Here is a 14,072-nt window from a genome sequence, read left to right as displayed (position 1 = left end):
TGAATTTTAAGAATGGGTCCTGCTGGTTAATCCAAGTACAAAAGGCCTCACAACTGAGTCGGTCACCCTTCCAGAAAATCAAAATATCATTGATATATCGACGCCAGAGAGTAAGATTCTCTCGAAAGGGGTTATGTTCAGGAGGGTAGATGTGGTTCTTTTCAAACGAGGCCATATAGATACATGCCAGGCTTGGTGCAAATGTCGAACCCATCGAGGTCCCGTGGACCTGATGGTACAGTTGGGCTTCGTATCTAAAACAATTCTCAGTCAGGGCAATGTGGGCTAGCTCCATGACAAAGGCTATTGGTGTGGGGAACATCCATACTTCCTGTCGCAAAAAGATTTGCCTGGAATCACAGGATGTTGAGCTGATGCCGAGATTCAAACGTAGCTCCCCAGCTCTAAAGTTCGCAATTCTAGAACTTGTGGTGGGAGGTGTGTCTAAAAGTGAATGTCGGTGCTGGCCATCAATGAGGGAGACCTGTGCATTTTTCAAATCGGTGGTGAAAAAATATGAGTATGTTGCTGGAGATGTGGGCCGCCGTGCCACCAATGTACTTACCGGGGGAGGGTAAAAACCCATTATTCCTCAACTTTCTTTCTGCATACCATCACTCCGCATACTTTCATTACGAAAGTACCATGACTCCGCAATGCCATTACATTTTATATGCTTTTACCACGCATACATTTACAACGAAATTTGTTGTAAATGCATGAATGGTAAATGCATGTTTTATTTTTAATGTTTGGATAAGGTAAGTATGGGTATAGGGGTATATGTTTTGGGGTACTGAGGAAAATGTTTTGGGGCGTTTGGATATTTTAAGGGTTCAGATATAGTTTTGGGTTATGAGGTACAGGGGTAGTTTTAGGGTTTAGGGATAGGTATGGGTTTTGGGGTATAGGGGTATTTTTAGGGTTCAGGGCTAGGTTTGGGTTTTGGGGTATAGGGGTATTTTTAGGGTTCAGGGGTAGGTTTGGGTTTTGGGGTACAGGGGTATTTTAAGGGTTCAGGGCTAGGTTTGGGTTTTGGGGTACAGGGGTATTTTTAGGGTTCAGGGCTAGGTTTGGGTTTTGGGGTACAGTGGTATTTTTAGGGTTCAGGGGTAGGTTTGGGTTTTGGGGTACAGTGGTATTTTTAGGGTTCAGGGCTAGGTTTGGGTTTTAGGGTACAGGGGTATTTTTAGGGTTCAGGGGTAGGTTTGGGTTTTGAGGTACAGGGGTATTTATAGGGTTCAGGGCTAGGTTTGGGTTTTGGGGTACAGGGGTATTTTAGGGTTCAGGGGAAGGTTTGGGTTTTGGGGTACAGGGGTATTTTATGGTTCAGGGCTAGGTTTGGGTTTTGGGGTACAGGGGTATTTTTAGGGTTCAGGGGTAGGTTTGGGTTTTGGGTTACAGGGGTATTTTAAGGGTTCAGGGCTAGGTTTGGGTTTTGGGGTACAGGGGTATTTTAGGGTTCAGGGGTAGGTTTAGGTTTTGGGGTACAGGGGTATTTTTATGGGTCAGGGCTAGGTTTTGGTTTTGGGGCACAGGGGTATTTTTAGGGTTCAGGGGTAGGTTTGGGTTTTGAGGTACAGGGGTATTTATAGGGTTCAGGGCTAGGTTTGGCTTTTGGGGTACAGGGGTATTTTTAGGGTTTAGGGATAGGTTTGGGTTTTGGGGTACAGGGTATATGTATAGGGTTAAGATGGGTTAGTGTTTAAGGGTGTTAAGGTATTTTAAGGAGTAAGGGTGGGTTATGATTATGGGGTGCAGGAGTTTTTAAAGGGAGCAGGGTGGACACCCGGAGCTGGAATGTACAGAACCTGGGAAGAAAAAACAATGAAATATTGGGCACAACGCTTGCTTTTTTTTTTCTGTAATCCCGCCCCCGCACATGCCCACGCCCCCAGCACACGCCCACAGCACACAATATGAGACATGGCATGAAGGGCGGGACGTACCACACGCCTCCAGCGTTTGTCACTCCCCCAGCACACGCCCACAACACAACGCAGACACGCCCACAAGGGACTACTTTGCTGGCACGGTTCTTTTACCTTTTAAATGTATATGGTGGGCGTCTGCATAGCCTATGTCCTTCTGCTGCAACTGCCCTTTCCAACGCTGTATTGGGTGTTGTGATTGGTGCTGTGGTTCCTGAGATTACCCGCCTCAAAGTTTTGGGCTCTCTCTTTATAATATTAGTATGGATAGAAGATACCAATTTACTAGGGACTTTCAAGTAAATTGTATATCTCAATTAGGTGTAAACCCATTTTGCCATGTATACAAGAGTGAGCACAAGCACTTTAGCACTGGTTAGAAGTGATACATTGTGCAGAATCCTGAAACCAACAAAAAAGTAAAGAAAAAGTGAAGAGAAGGCAAATATTTTGGGGGTGACCCTGCAGTGAGGGCCAGGTCCAACAGAACACTTACAGACTTGGGGCTTGATTATGAGTTCAGCGCTAAGGGAACTGCCTTAAAAGAAACATTGGATTCCCCGCCACACTGTTAGCAGTCCGCTCGTTGAGTAACGATGTTGTCAGCCTGTTGATGGAAAGACCGCTGGAGTCCCACCAACACCACCAGCATTTCACAGACAGCTGCAATGGTGGTAAGGTGAAAGCAGCAGTCAGAAGGCAGTACAGACACGTTCACTGCCTTTGCAATCACAAGTTAGTTTCTGTTGGTCTGACCGTGGCAGGAAGAACGCCTGCTTCGAGTAGGCGAAATCAAAGGAATTGGGGTGAATACTCACCCATTTCCTTTTCGTCCCTTCAGTCTCCCACGTGAATTCCTTCCTCCAGGGCACCCTTTTACAGCAGCATCTTGACCCCAAAGAATATGACTCTGTGTGTGCCGAAATCCAGGTACGTCCGTTTTGGACTATTTACCCGTTGTCTGGCTTTGGCACATATAGTCTGGACTCCAGCAATGGGAAAGGACTTGTAGCAGGAATATTTTCACTTGTCATGCATATGTGTAATTGTAACACTTGTGCATTCAAAATATACACACCTGCATCAACACATATGGAAAAATATTCCCAGCTGTCAGAAGCACTGCAGCTGGCCCAACAGTGACATCATAATTTGGCAGGCAGGAGACCACCGCAGAGGCAGTCTTCTTTTGACCGCTTCTGTGGCAGTCTGTTGGTACGACCACCAAACTCAAGCTCAGACCCTTACTCTTTTCAAGACAGGAAGTGAATGCATTTCCATGGTCATCAAATGGGTACTTTCATAAATGGTTCAGTTGTAGGAAAGAGGATTTCCACTTAGGAAAGAAAGGAAAAGAAAATTGAAGCGAAAATGCATTTTTCTATTTCAGTATGCATGGATCTTTGCAACTTTTCTTTTAGTATTGCTAAATGTTTTCCACAATGTCAAAAAAGTCATACTTTTACTCCTACTGCAGCCAGGATTAATGTATTATTTTTTTGTTGCAGTTGTGTTAATCATGACCTGTCCGACTTGAGGTACCTCAAGATAAAAATCATTTTTATTCGCATTGTTAGCTAAATATATTTTCCAAAACATATTTTACAATAGCCTAATTTTGTAAAAAATGGCATTCTATAGCATAAAATACTTCATTTTTAATAAAAATATTTATAAAAGCCCGATGCAGTTTCATGTTAGTTCCTTAAATGTAAGTAAAGACTATTTAGTAAATATTTAATCATTTAAAAAAATCTGTAACAGTATTTTTGTAGATAAAAACATCATTAAATAAAAATGAAACCCCATAAAATCCAGAAAATTATTTCTTCCAGGTTCATGTAATATAAATAAGTTACTTATAAATTATATGCTTTCGAAAGGCTTTTTATTTGACATGATAGATGGACAGGTGTGGGCATGGGGATTTTTAAGTGAAAAGGGGGCCTCCCTGTAAGGCTGTGGGCTGGAAAGAGTGGGATTTAGGAGGATGCACTCCATTGCCAAGTTCCTTAATTTTCAGTAAAGACTGTTTAGAAAATATGTAATTCATTTTTACATCGGTTACAACATTTTTGTATATTTTTTTTAGTAAATCAAAACTAAGAACTTAAAATCCAGAATCAATTTCTTCAAGATTAATGTAATTTATATAGGTTGCTAATAATGTTTATGCTTTTGAAAGGATACATGTTTGTCATAAAGGATGGACAGGCGGATGGACAGGGATTCACAAGGAATTAGCGGGTCCCCCTATTAGATTACTGAAGAGAAATGTAAATGCCCTCCATTGGCAAGTTATTGTCAATATTTCCATATGTAAAAGAAACTGTACTTTTACAAAGTAAAGCACACAGATAAAACACATTCAATAAAGTTACATGAAAATATATTATGGGAAAGTAAAGATTAGACTTTAAAAATAAACTTTAGCAAAAAGATGTTTAGGGAAACAATGTTAAGAGATGGAAACAAAAGTAAGATGATAAATTAGAACAGTGTTTCTCGCTTTTCTTCTCTAGTACAGCTAGAAACATTAGCCCACAATCAATCTATTTGACTATTCCTGTATATTTAACTTTATGAATGGAAAGAGTCAATAGCCAGATACTTTCTGTATCATCCTGTCTTTGCAATGATCAAATAAACATTCAAATTCAAATTCAAATTATCTTTATTCGGTACTTAAAAAGATACCATTAAAGAGCATGAAAAATACATACATACAATGTTTAAAAACAGTTAAAAAAGTATTTTAAGAAAATTTTCAATTAAAAAGTTCATGTATAAATACAGTACATCGTTCATTCATTGACGGTCTCAGACTGGGTTCAGATCAGAATGTACAGTTATTTCCCTGGTGTTCAGTTAATTCTTTCTTTGTTGCCCATTGGCTAGTGTATGTGCAAATTATGATTGGAAGTAATTAAAATGTTGTATGTAAATGTAGTATCGCCTTATCGGAAGGGATTGGTGGTTATTCCCCTTTCTCATCTTTTCCCCTTTCTCACCTTTCACTCCTTCCTCTCTCTAAGCAAATGCTTAGTCAGGCACACTGTAGGAATATAGATGGACTGTGTTTAAAAAAAAATAATTTGTGAATGTAGATATTTGAATATATTCTGTTTAGGCCTAATTTAGCCAGGTTTGTGAGTGTGTGCTTTTTAAATATTGAATTCAATGCTATTGAAACATTTCCTATTTTTGACTGAGGCATGGGCACTATTTTTCATCTAGACATTATTGGGTTATTTCACCTATGTTTTCTCAATTTTAGGTGAACACGTTTGTTCTGTTTCGTGTTGTTATGGTGACAGTTTCCAGTGCACGAAGGCGTTCAAAGATGTTAACACCGAGTTACAGTCTAGAGAAACAGATTGGAATTCAAGTGTGGTAAGCGAAGTATAATAAGCCAATACCTTCACAGATATGCATCAAAAAGCAGTATCTTGTAGAACATATTGTTCCATCATCTGCACTACACACATGCACATTGTGCCTATTTGTTATTATATTATCTAAGAAAAGCAACACTTTTGCGCAAAAAATTATTTTTTTAATAAGTATTTTATAAAGCGCGACCTTAAACACTGCACATGAATCCTGGTTGACTTGTACCACACACTTAGGAAAGGTTTACCAAATGGTATAATAGGATGCTTCAAATAGAGGTAAACAAAAGGTACAAATGTGTAATTGGTTGTGGTATAACATTGAGTATCATGGCAGTGTTTAAAGGATTGTACAAAAATCTGGCCTTGTTACATTTGTCATTAAATCATTAATCAAAAAACGTCTATGAAATTGGTCCTTGTGTCTGAGTTCTGATAGTAAAGAGGTCAAAAGACCCAATAGTACAATAAATGAGTCTCTAAAATGAGAAAGTAAATAATTCCTCCTGAAAAGCCCTCTGATTTACTAATCAACTCAAGATGAGCGACGACCCTTGAAGTGAAGTCTCGCTGATCCACTCTATCATTAAAGATGAGTAGAAACCCTTGCATTGGACTAAGATCCCCTAAATAGGTTCAGAGTGTGAAAATGGAACAGGTGGAGTTTTCATTTAACTGTTTCTTTATTAAGATGTTTCTATATGAGCAGTTATTCTTTTTTATTGCCTTGAACATACTGAACGTGGATGTTTTTCTGATGAGGAAAAAAGGTATTATAGCCCAATAGGGCATTTCTGGATAAAAAACTGATTGGCTCAGTGTGCTCTAAAGGAGATATCAAGCAGGAGCTTGTCACCTCTATCCTTCTTTCATTTTCAGTTTCTGTGTCATGTATTTGGGAGTGATTAGATCTAGAGCTTTTATCGTTAGATATGTTACTTTCAGCAATTTGTAGCCTTCGAGAGGCTGCCAAATACGTAAGGTGTGTGCTGCAGCGATATGCTTGAATTTGTTTGTGTTAGTCAGGAAACAAACTACCTTATGAACTACTTTCTGTGGGACAATGCAGTTCTGAAGCAGTGAGGACAGTGCATTTTAGGAAATTGGGTTATTAGTTAAGGGGGGTGAGTTCCCCACTTAAATAATAAGCACATTCCTTTTCAGGATGAACCACAAAAGTCACTAAATAAACCTATCCTTAACCCTCCGGTAGCTTGGCATAAAAGCAGTCAGGTTTAACTTACAGGCAATGTGTAAAGTATTTATGCAGCACTCAAACAGTAATAAAGTGAAAATATAATACAATTAAAATCCCAAATCAATTTAGGAACATAGAGTCCATTTTAATAAATAAAATAATACAAAAATTATAAAAATTAAATAGAGTTATAGTTATACATTTTTTATGTTTCATGTAAAAATCACACCAGGAAGCACAAAGTGCCAATGGTGGTTATCCAGCCTTTCTGAACCGGGTCAAAGTCAGACATTTAGGCCAACTGCGATGGAATAAGGGTTGGGTACTAGGATGAGATTTGTTCCAGTTAAGAGTTTTCCTTTTCTGAATTAAAATCTATGCTATGAGCCCCAGCTAAAGTTTCACATTGGTGGGGGCTGCAAGGAGATTGTTGATTTGAGGAGCTGGTTGTTGTTGAGGCATCACATTGGCAGGAGTCTCATATGGTCCCTATTTAGCATGAAGAGCTGGTCGCCATCAGAACTTCACATTGGCAGGAGATGAAGCGATCGTTACCGATGAGAGGTATCTGCTTGCAAAGAGCCCTAATCTTCTAGATTTTCAACTGGAGTTCAGTTTTAACATGGGAAGAGTACACTGCGATGCCAGCCAAGGGTCCAGAACCGGGGATCCTCTCTTGGGGATTAGCACTCACTCCAGCACATGCCAGCAGCAAGGCTCAGGTAGTTCCAGGTGATTCTGGTCAGCTAGGCAGTTGCATGGAGGCCTCTGGAAGCTCGGCGTGTCCCTCAGTGGCGTAACGAAAGTTGAGGGGGCGCCCCTGCAAATACATGGAGGGGGCCCCCACAATCCGGATCCAGACAAGAGCTCTCAGTCCAGGGGCCCACCACCCGTGCACAGTGACTGAGGGGTGCTGCGGGTTCTATCATTACGCTACTGAGTCTTCTAGGACATTGCTTACCCCACCTTGAGCAGATTTCCTTGGATGGGGGTTTGGCTACATTTATATAGTTTGATTACATATGAGGCCAAAGCATGCTTTGTGGGGTGGTGGCCATTTTAGGGACTGCACACTACAACATCCATGTAGACAGGTGACTATAGAGGAAATGCTGGATCCCCCCCTCAAGCTGTGGTGCTCTGTAGGAGGGGGAAGCTTGCACTCCTACTGCCTGTTTAGTTGATTTCTGTTCTGTGAGGCTGGGGAGTTTGGACTGCTCATGTCCACGTAGTGCTTGTTCTCTGTGTAGTACTGTAGCTATGCATTCATTTGCTCCCACATTTTTGCCATCCATACATGAACCCAGTAACTCATTCATCCTTGCACTCAGTCACTCAACTATTCATCGATCCACGCACTGACTTATTCGTCCATTTTTCAATGTGGTCTTGCATTCACCTACTCATTCATCCATGCACATACAAAACTGACCTGTGGTATATAAACTCCATCTATTGAATTTGCAATGGAGTCTAACGCTGGAATGAGTTGCATAGAGAAAAAAAGAGATTTGCTGGCCTAGACCGTACTCCTAACACCAGAAACGTTTTGGCCACAGTGATTCATACATTTCACTTGGGAATTGCACAGGTCTCATACATTTGCTTGTGCGCGTGCTAATGAGAGCATGATCCGGAGGTCACTTGCATCGCTGCACCAAGAGCGGTGTGTTTTGGCACCGAGCAGACGTCCCTTCGGGAACACAGATACCTAAATATCAAAGTGTACATCCACTGAGTCCACTCTCTGGATGCGCTCAACAAAGTGAACTTACAGTTCGTGCAGATCAAACCTGAAGGGACAACCGTGCATGTAGGAAATAAGTCATGAGCTGTGCATGGTCCTTGCTGAGGTAGGACGCGAGTTCAGACCCAAAGAGCGCTCTTATGCGGCTTTAACTTCTCTGTCCAGCTAATTGAAATTTTCTGCACGCCGTCTTAAGAAAATGAAGTAACGGATGAACTTAAACTGGTTATTTCCGTTGTGCTCAACTCTGGGTGAAGAAATATCAAACTATGATAAGAATATCCACTCCTCGACCCCTGGACCAACAAGTGCTCACCTCAAACCACTCCTGATCTGCCGAGGCCTGTCAATCACCAAGCAGGCTCTGAGGTTCCCAACCACTCGCCCCAGTCACTCTCGTAACTTTTTCCGGGCCAATGCCGCACTGTGCGGCTCAGAAAAAAATTAATCTATTAAGCAACAGTTTAATATGGCAAGACAAACGGGGGGCAAACGCCCCTACAAAGAAACCACAGCTGCACCATGTAGGCAAAATGTAAAACACAAGTCAAAACGCAAATGAAAAGTACAAATGCTAATTTATGAAAAATTCATCCAATGGAGAAATTCAACTTCCAACTCATTCTTATCCCCTTTCGTAAGAAATGTGCATCCAAGCCAGAATCAACACATGTAATGTAATGCACGTTTAACTCCAGGCGGACAATAATGTTGATCAGACCGCACAAGGAAATTGCCTCAATCAGACAGACTCACCTGAGAGGCCTGGCCTGCAGCTTCAGAGCAGAGGCATGCAGGCAGGCGCAAGCGGGCAGCCCGCAGCCGAAGACAGGGCAAGGCTCAAGGCTGGCTAGCCAGGGAGTAGGGGCTAGTATTAATAATTAAATTATGGCCGGGGGCCTGCGCCGCACGGTGATGGTCATCTTCTCAGTAGTCTGGTCCTGGATTCCTCAAATCACGCGCACTTTAAATTAAGCTGTGTAATGCGCATGACTACGGCATTGGTCAGGTCACCAGCCCCACCCTATGCCCTAAAGACGGAGGATGCCATGTAATTAATGAAGCACCAGTTGTTTAATTAATAAACACGGCAGTTGCGGGGGTTAGTTACACCCAGGGCCGGCCTACATATTACCTACCTAACGTTTTTCTTTTATTCTTGATTTCCCGGCCGGGCCCCACCATGATGATGCCCTCCATCCCTGATCCAAATTATCTCAACTCACCCACCCACTGAGACTCCGCGCCTCACCACGCCTGGCTCGCACAGACTCACCTGAGAGGCCTGCAGCTCCTTCAGTGGCAGGCGTGAGGGGCAGCAGAAGCAGGCAAGGGCAATGCAGGGGCTAGTAGTAAATTATGGTCGGCGGGGGGGGTGTCGGGGCGCAGCACTGTCGGGTCCTGGTTCGGGTGGGATGCCTCAAATCACTTCACGTGCACTTAATGCGCATGACAATGGTATGCACCTTCCCCACCCTGAAGACGTGGAGACTACGCGCCGCGCCCGCGCACCATAATTTTATTTATAAAGACTAAGAGCCTCAGAGGCCTGTCCGGGGCCTGGTGGACATGCGCAATTGCACACTATTTCAAATGTCATTAGTTAAGAAGAGGCCGGGGCGGGCGGGCATGCGCCATGCGCCCCATTTATTTATAAAAGGCTTTCTGGCTAACTTAGGGGGACCCCGGCCTGGAGCACGCTCCCCCCCTAACGCGGCCCGGGGGCTTGCTCGCACCATTTAATTAATGAGGAGGCAGAGGCCATGCGCACCATTTAATTTATGAACTACAACTTAAAGGCTTTCTAATCTATGTTTCACTGAGACTGAGTCCCGATGGGGCCCCTGGAGCACGGGGCCCCCCACAACGCAGGGTTGCGAGGGCCTTTGTTACGCCCCTGGTGTCCCTGCAGCTCAAACAGGAGGTTGACCAACTGAACATTAGAGTGACTTCTGGGGATCCTGGGTTCAAGGCAAGCAGGTCCAATGTTTTGCTCACCATGCCTTTGCCAGTTTGGATCCAGCCATATGCAAATCAGTCTTGACCCTGCTCCCAATGGGAACAGTCCAGCCCGAACAGCCAGGCCAGGTCCTCCCTGGACTGGAAGCAAGCATCTAGGACCGGTTTCGGGCTTTCAGCCCTCATCAGCCAGGATAGCTTGACTCCAGTGGCATAGAGAGCACGGGACCTACAACTGGGCATACCCGTCCCACTCAGGGTGACATATGCAAAAAGAACAATTGATGGACAGAATGCAGAACAATTTAATACATTCACCCCAGGATAGACATCTGGGCCTAAATCCATCATTTTGTTGCTCCCCATGCCATTCCAGTTTGGGCCCAGCCATATGCAAATCAGTCTTGACCCTGCGCCCAATGGGAACAGTCCAGCCTGAACTGCCAGGCCAGGTGCTCCCTGGACTGGAAACAAGCTATCATGGCTGATGAGGGCTGAAAGGTAGAAACCGGTCCTAGGATGCTTGTTTCCGGTCCAGGAGGACCTGGCCTGGCCGTTCGGACTGGACTGTTCTCATTGGGTGCAAGGTAAAGACTGATTTGCATATGGCTGGGTCCGAACTAGAATAGCATGGTGAGAAAAAAAACTATGGATTTAGGCCGAGATCTCTGTACTGGGGTGAATGTATGACATTGTTCTGCATTCTGTCCATCAATTGTTTTGTTTGCATTTGTCACCCTGAGTTGGACGGATATGCCCAGACGTGGGCCCAGTGCTCTCCATGCCACTGGAGTCAAGCTATCCTGGCTGATGAGGGCGGAAAGCCCGAAACCGGTCCTAGGATGCTTGTTTCCCATTCCTGTCCAGGGAGGATCTGGTCCAGCAGTTCGGGCTGGACTGTTCCCATTGGCCGCAGGGTCAAGACTGATTTGCATATGGCTGGGTCCAAACTGGAATGGCACTGTAAGCGAAAAAACTATGGATTTAGGCCCAGGTCTCTGTACTGGGGTAATGTATGACATTGTTCTGAATTCTGTCCATCAATTGTTCTTTTTGCGACTTTCTAAAAGTAGCATTTATAGAATAGTAACTGAGAATCCAACACTGCCATTAAAGAGGACTTTAAATTACAATTCAAATGAGTGTAAGAAGTAGAGGTGGGCTACAAATTCCGTTCCGCTCGCGGAACTTGCGAAATTCTGTCATTTTCGCGTTCCGCGCGGAACGCGAAAATATTGAAACTTCTGCGATCCGCTGTGGAACGGAATTTGGGGGTATGAGGGAAGTAGAAAGTACTCCAGTTGAGTAGAAATATTGCACAAAACTGTGGCATCTTCCTGGATAAATATGTAGGGCAGGATTCATTCTGGCACAGTGCTCCTGTCACAAAAATTAAACCTCAACAGGAAGCATTCACAGACATAAATGAAGCAGGTGGCCGAGTTGAAGCTCAAATTCAGCAAAGTATTAATCAGCCCAAAAAATCAGTGAGCACAGTCGAGGCTGGGCAGGTGTGCTTACTCCCCATATCTGCCGCCGAAAATTAGCTGTAATCCTTGATGGAGGTCTTTGCATCCATGAGTTTCTCGAGCACAATCCCCGTGTAGTTCCTGTGACCAGGAGGCTGCTTTCCCCTCATCTGCTGCTCTGATCAGTCTCTGACTCTATCAAGAAGCATGTGAACTCGCAAAGAAGCCCCGCCCCCGAAATCTCTGCAAGCACGCGAAATTCCACATGTTCACTGAGATTTTTTGCCGTTTCACGGAATTTTGCAAAAGGCAACTTCGCAAATTTCGCCCCCCCCTAATAAGAAGTATTTCTCTATCTGTTCCCAAACTGAAGTTTATCACTTATTAAGTGTATTAAGGTAACTCAGTGTTAGTTTCTGGGAGAGACAGAATTAGTTGATTTGAGGAGCTGGTTGTTGTTGAGGCATCACATTGGCAGGAGTCTCATATGGTCACTATTTAGCATGAAGAGCTGGTCGCCATCAGAACTTCACGTTGGCAGGAGATGAAGCAATTGTTACTGATGCGAGGTGTCTGCTTGCAAAGAGCCCTAATCTTCTAGATTTTCAACTGGAGTTCAGTTTTAACATGGGAAGAGTACACTGGGATGCCAGCCAAGGGTCCAGAACCGGGGATCCCCTCTTGGGGATTAGCACTCACTCCAGAACATGCCAGCAGCAAGGCTCAGGCAGTTCCAGGTGAGAACAGTGAAAAATACTTTTTGGATATTTCACTGTAAAAAAACATTATTTCTTCATGTCTTACTTTTAGACGGCATGCACCTTTATAGGCAACTAGCAGCCCGTCCCGACGTTGTCCGGGTATAAATTGCTGCCAGCCAGTAGTATATTGTTTTGTAGGATTTCGTTTTGATAGCATTTCTTATCTGTGACAGGCCTGTGAAACGCTCCGATTCACGGTGCACTGCTGATGCACTTAAGAGTGCGCGTTCAGTAGTGTGTGAACTTGAGTTTCCCTACTTTATTTTTCCTTGCAATATTATATAGCGCAAACTCGACAACATGGCATGAGCACAATTTACATTACAGAAGAACACATTTGTGGTAGGCACGGGGAGACAAAGCAATTTGCCTGGAATCACAGGATGTTGAGCTGATGCCGAGATTCGAACGTGGCTCCCCAGCTCTAAAGTTGCAATTCTAGAACTTGTGGCACAGGTGTGTCTAAAAGTGTATGTCGGTGATGGCCATCAATGAGAGAGACCTGTGCATTTTTCAAATGGGTGGTGAAAAAATATGAGTATGTTGCTGGAGATGTGGGCCGCCGTGCCACCAACGTACTTACCGGGGGATGGTAAACACCCATTATTCTGCAACTTTCTTTCCACATACCATCACTCCGCATACTTTCATTACGAAAGTACCATGACTCCGCAATGCCATTATAACACATGGCATTACATTTTATATGCTTTTACCACGCATACATTTTCAACGAAATTCGTTGTAAATGCATGAATGGTGAACGCATGTTTTTAAAAAAAGGTTTGGATAAGGTAAGTATGGGTATAGGGGTATATGTTTTGGGGTACTGAGGTATATGTTTTGGGTTGTTTGGGTATTTTAAGGGTTCAGATATAGTTTTGGGTTATGGGGTACAGGGGTAATTTTCGGTTTTAGGGATAGGTATTGGTTTTGGGGTACAGGGGTATTTTTAGGGTTCAGGGCTAGGTTTGGGTTTTGGGGTATAGGGGTATTTTTAGGGTTCAGGGGTATGTTTAGGTTTTGAGGTACAGGGGTATTTTAAGTGTTCAGGCTTAGGTTTGGGTTTAGGGGAACAGGGGTATTTTAGGGTTCAGGTGTAGGTTTTGGTTTTGGGGTACAGTGGTATTTTTAGGGTTCAGGGCTAGGTTTGGGTTTTGGGGTACAAGGGTATTTTTAGGGTTCAGGGGTAGGTTTAGGTTTTGAGGTACAGGGGTATTTATAGGGTTCAGGGCCAGGTTTGGGTTTTGGGGTACAGGGGTATTTTTAGGGTTTAGGGATAGGTTTGGGTTTTGGGGTACAGGGTATATTTATAGGGTTAAGATGGGTTAGTGTTTAAGGGTGTTGGAGTATTTTTAGGAGTAAGGGTGGGTTATCATTATGGGGTGCAGGGGTATTTAAAGAGAGAAGGGTGGGATTAGCACACGATATGAGACATGGCAAGAAGGGCGGAACGTACAACACGCCCTCAGCGTTTGTCACGCCCCCAGCACACTCCCACAGCACAACGCAGACATGCCCACAAGGGACTACTTTGCTGGCACGGTTCTTTTACCTTTTAAATGTATATGGTGGGCGTCTGCATAGCCTATGTCCTTCTGCTGCAACTGCCCTT

At 43.7% G+C, this 14,072-nt stretch overlaps 1 protein-coding gene across 2 annotated transcripts in view; it reads left to right on the top strand.

The window, feature by feature from the left end:
- ADGRD2 (adhesion G protein-coupled receptor D2) overlaps positions 1 to 14,072 on the top strand; it is a 381,222-nt gene that overhangs the window by 172,933 nt on the left and 194,217 nt on the right. For both annotated transcript variants that reach the window (XM_086919969.1, XM_086919967.1), the window contains exon 18: positions 5,209 to 5,324. In XM_086919969.1, coding sequence (XP_086776095.1) covers positions 5,209 to 5,324 — 116 coding nt within the window. The remainder of the gene's footprint in view (positions 1 to 5,208; positions 5,325 to 14,072) is intronic.

This window comes from Lissotriton vulgaris, chromosome 5 (assembly GCF_964263255.1).
Source record: "Lissotriton vulgaris chromosome 5, aLisVul1.2, whole genome shotgun sequence".
Classification (NCBI taxonomy): Eukaryota; Metazoa; Chordata; class Amphibia; order Caudata; family Salamandridae; genus Lissotriton; species Lissotriton vulgaris.
The sequence above is the reverse complement of the archived record's forward strand: the minus strand, read 5'-3'. Positions and strand labels throughout refer to the sequence as shown.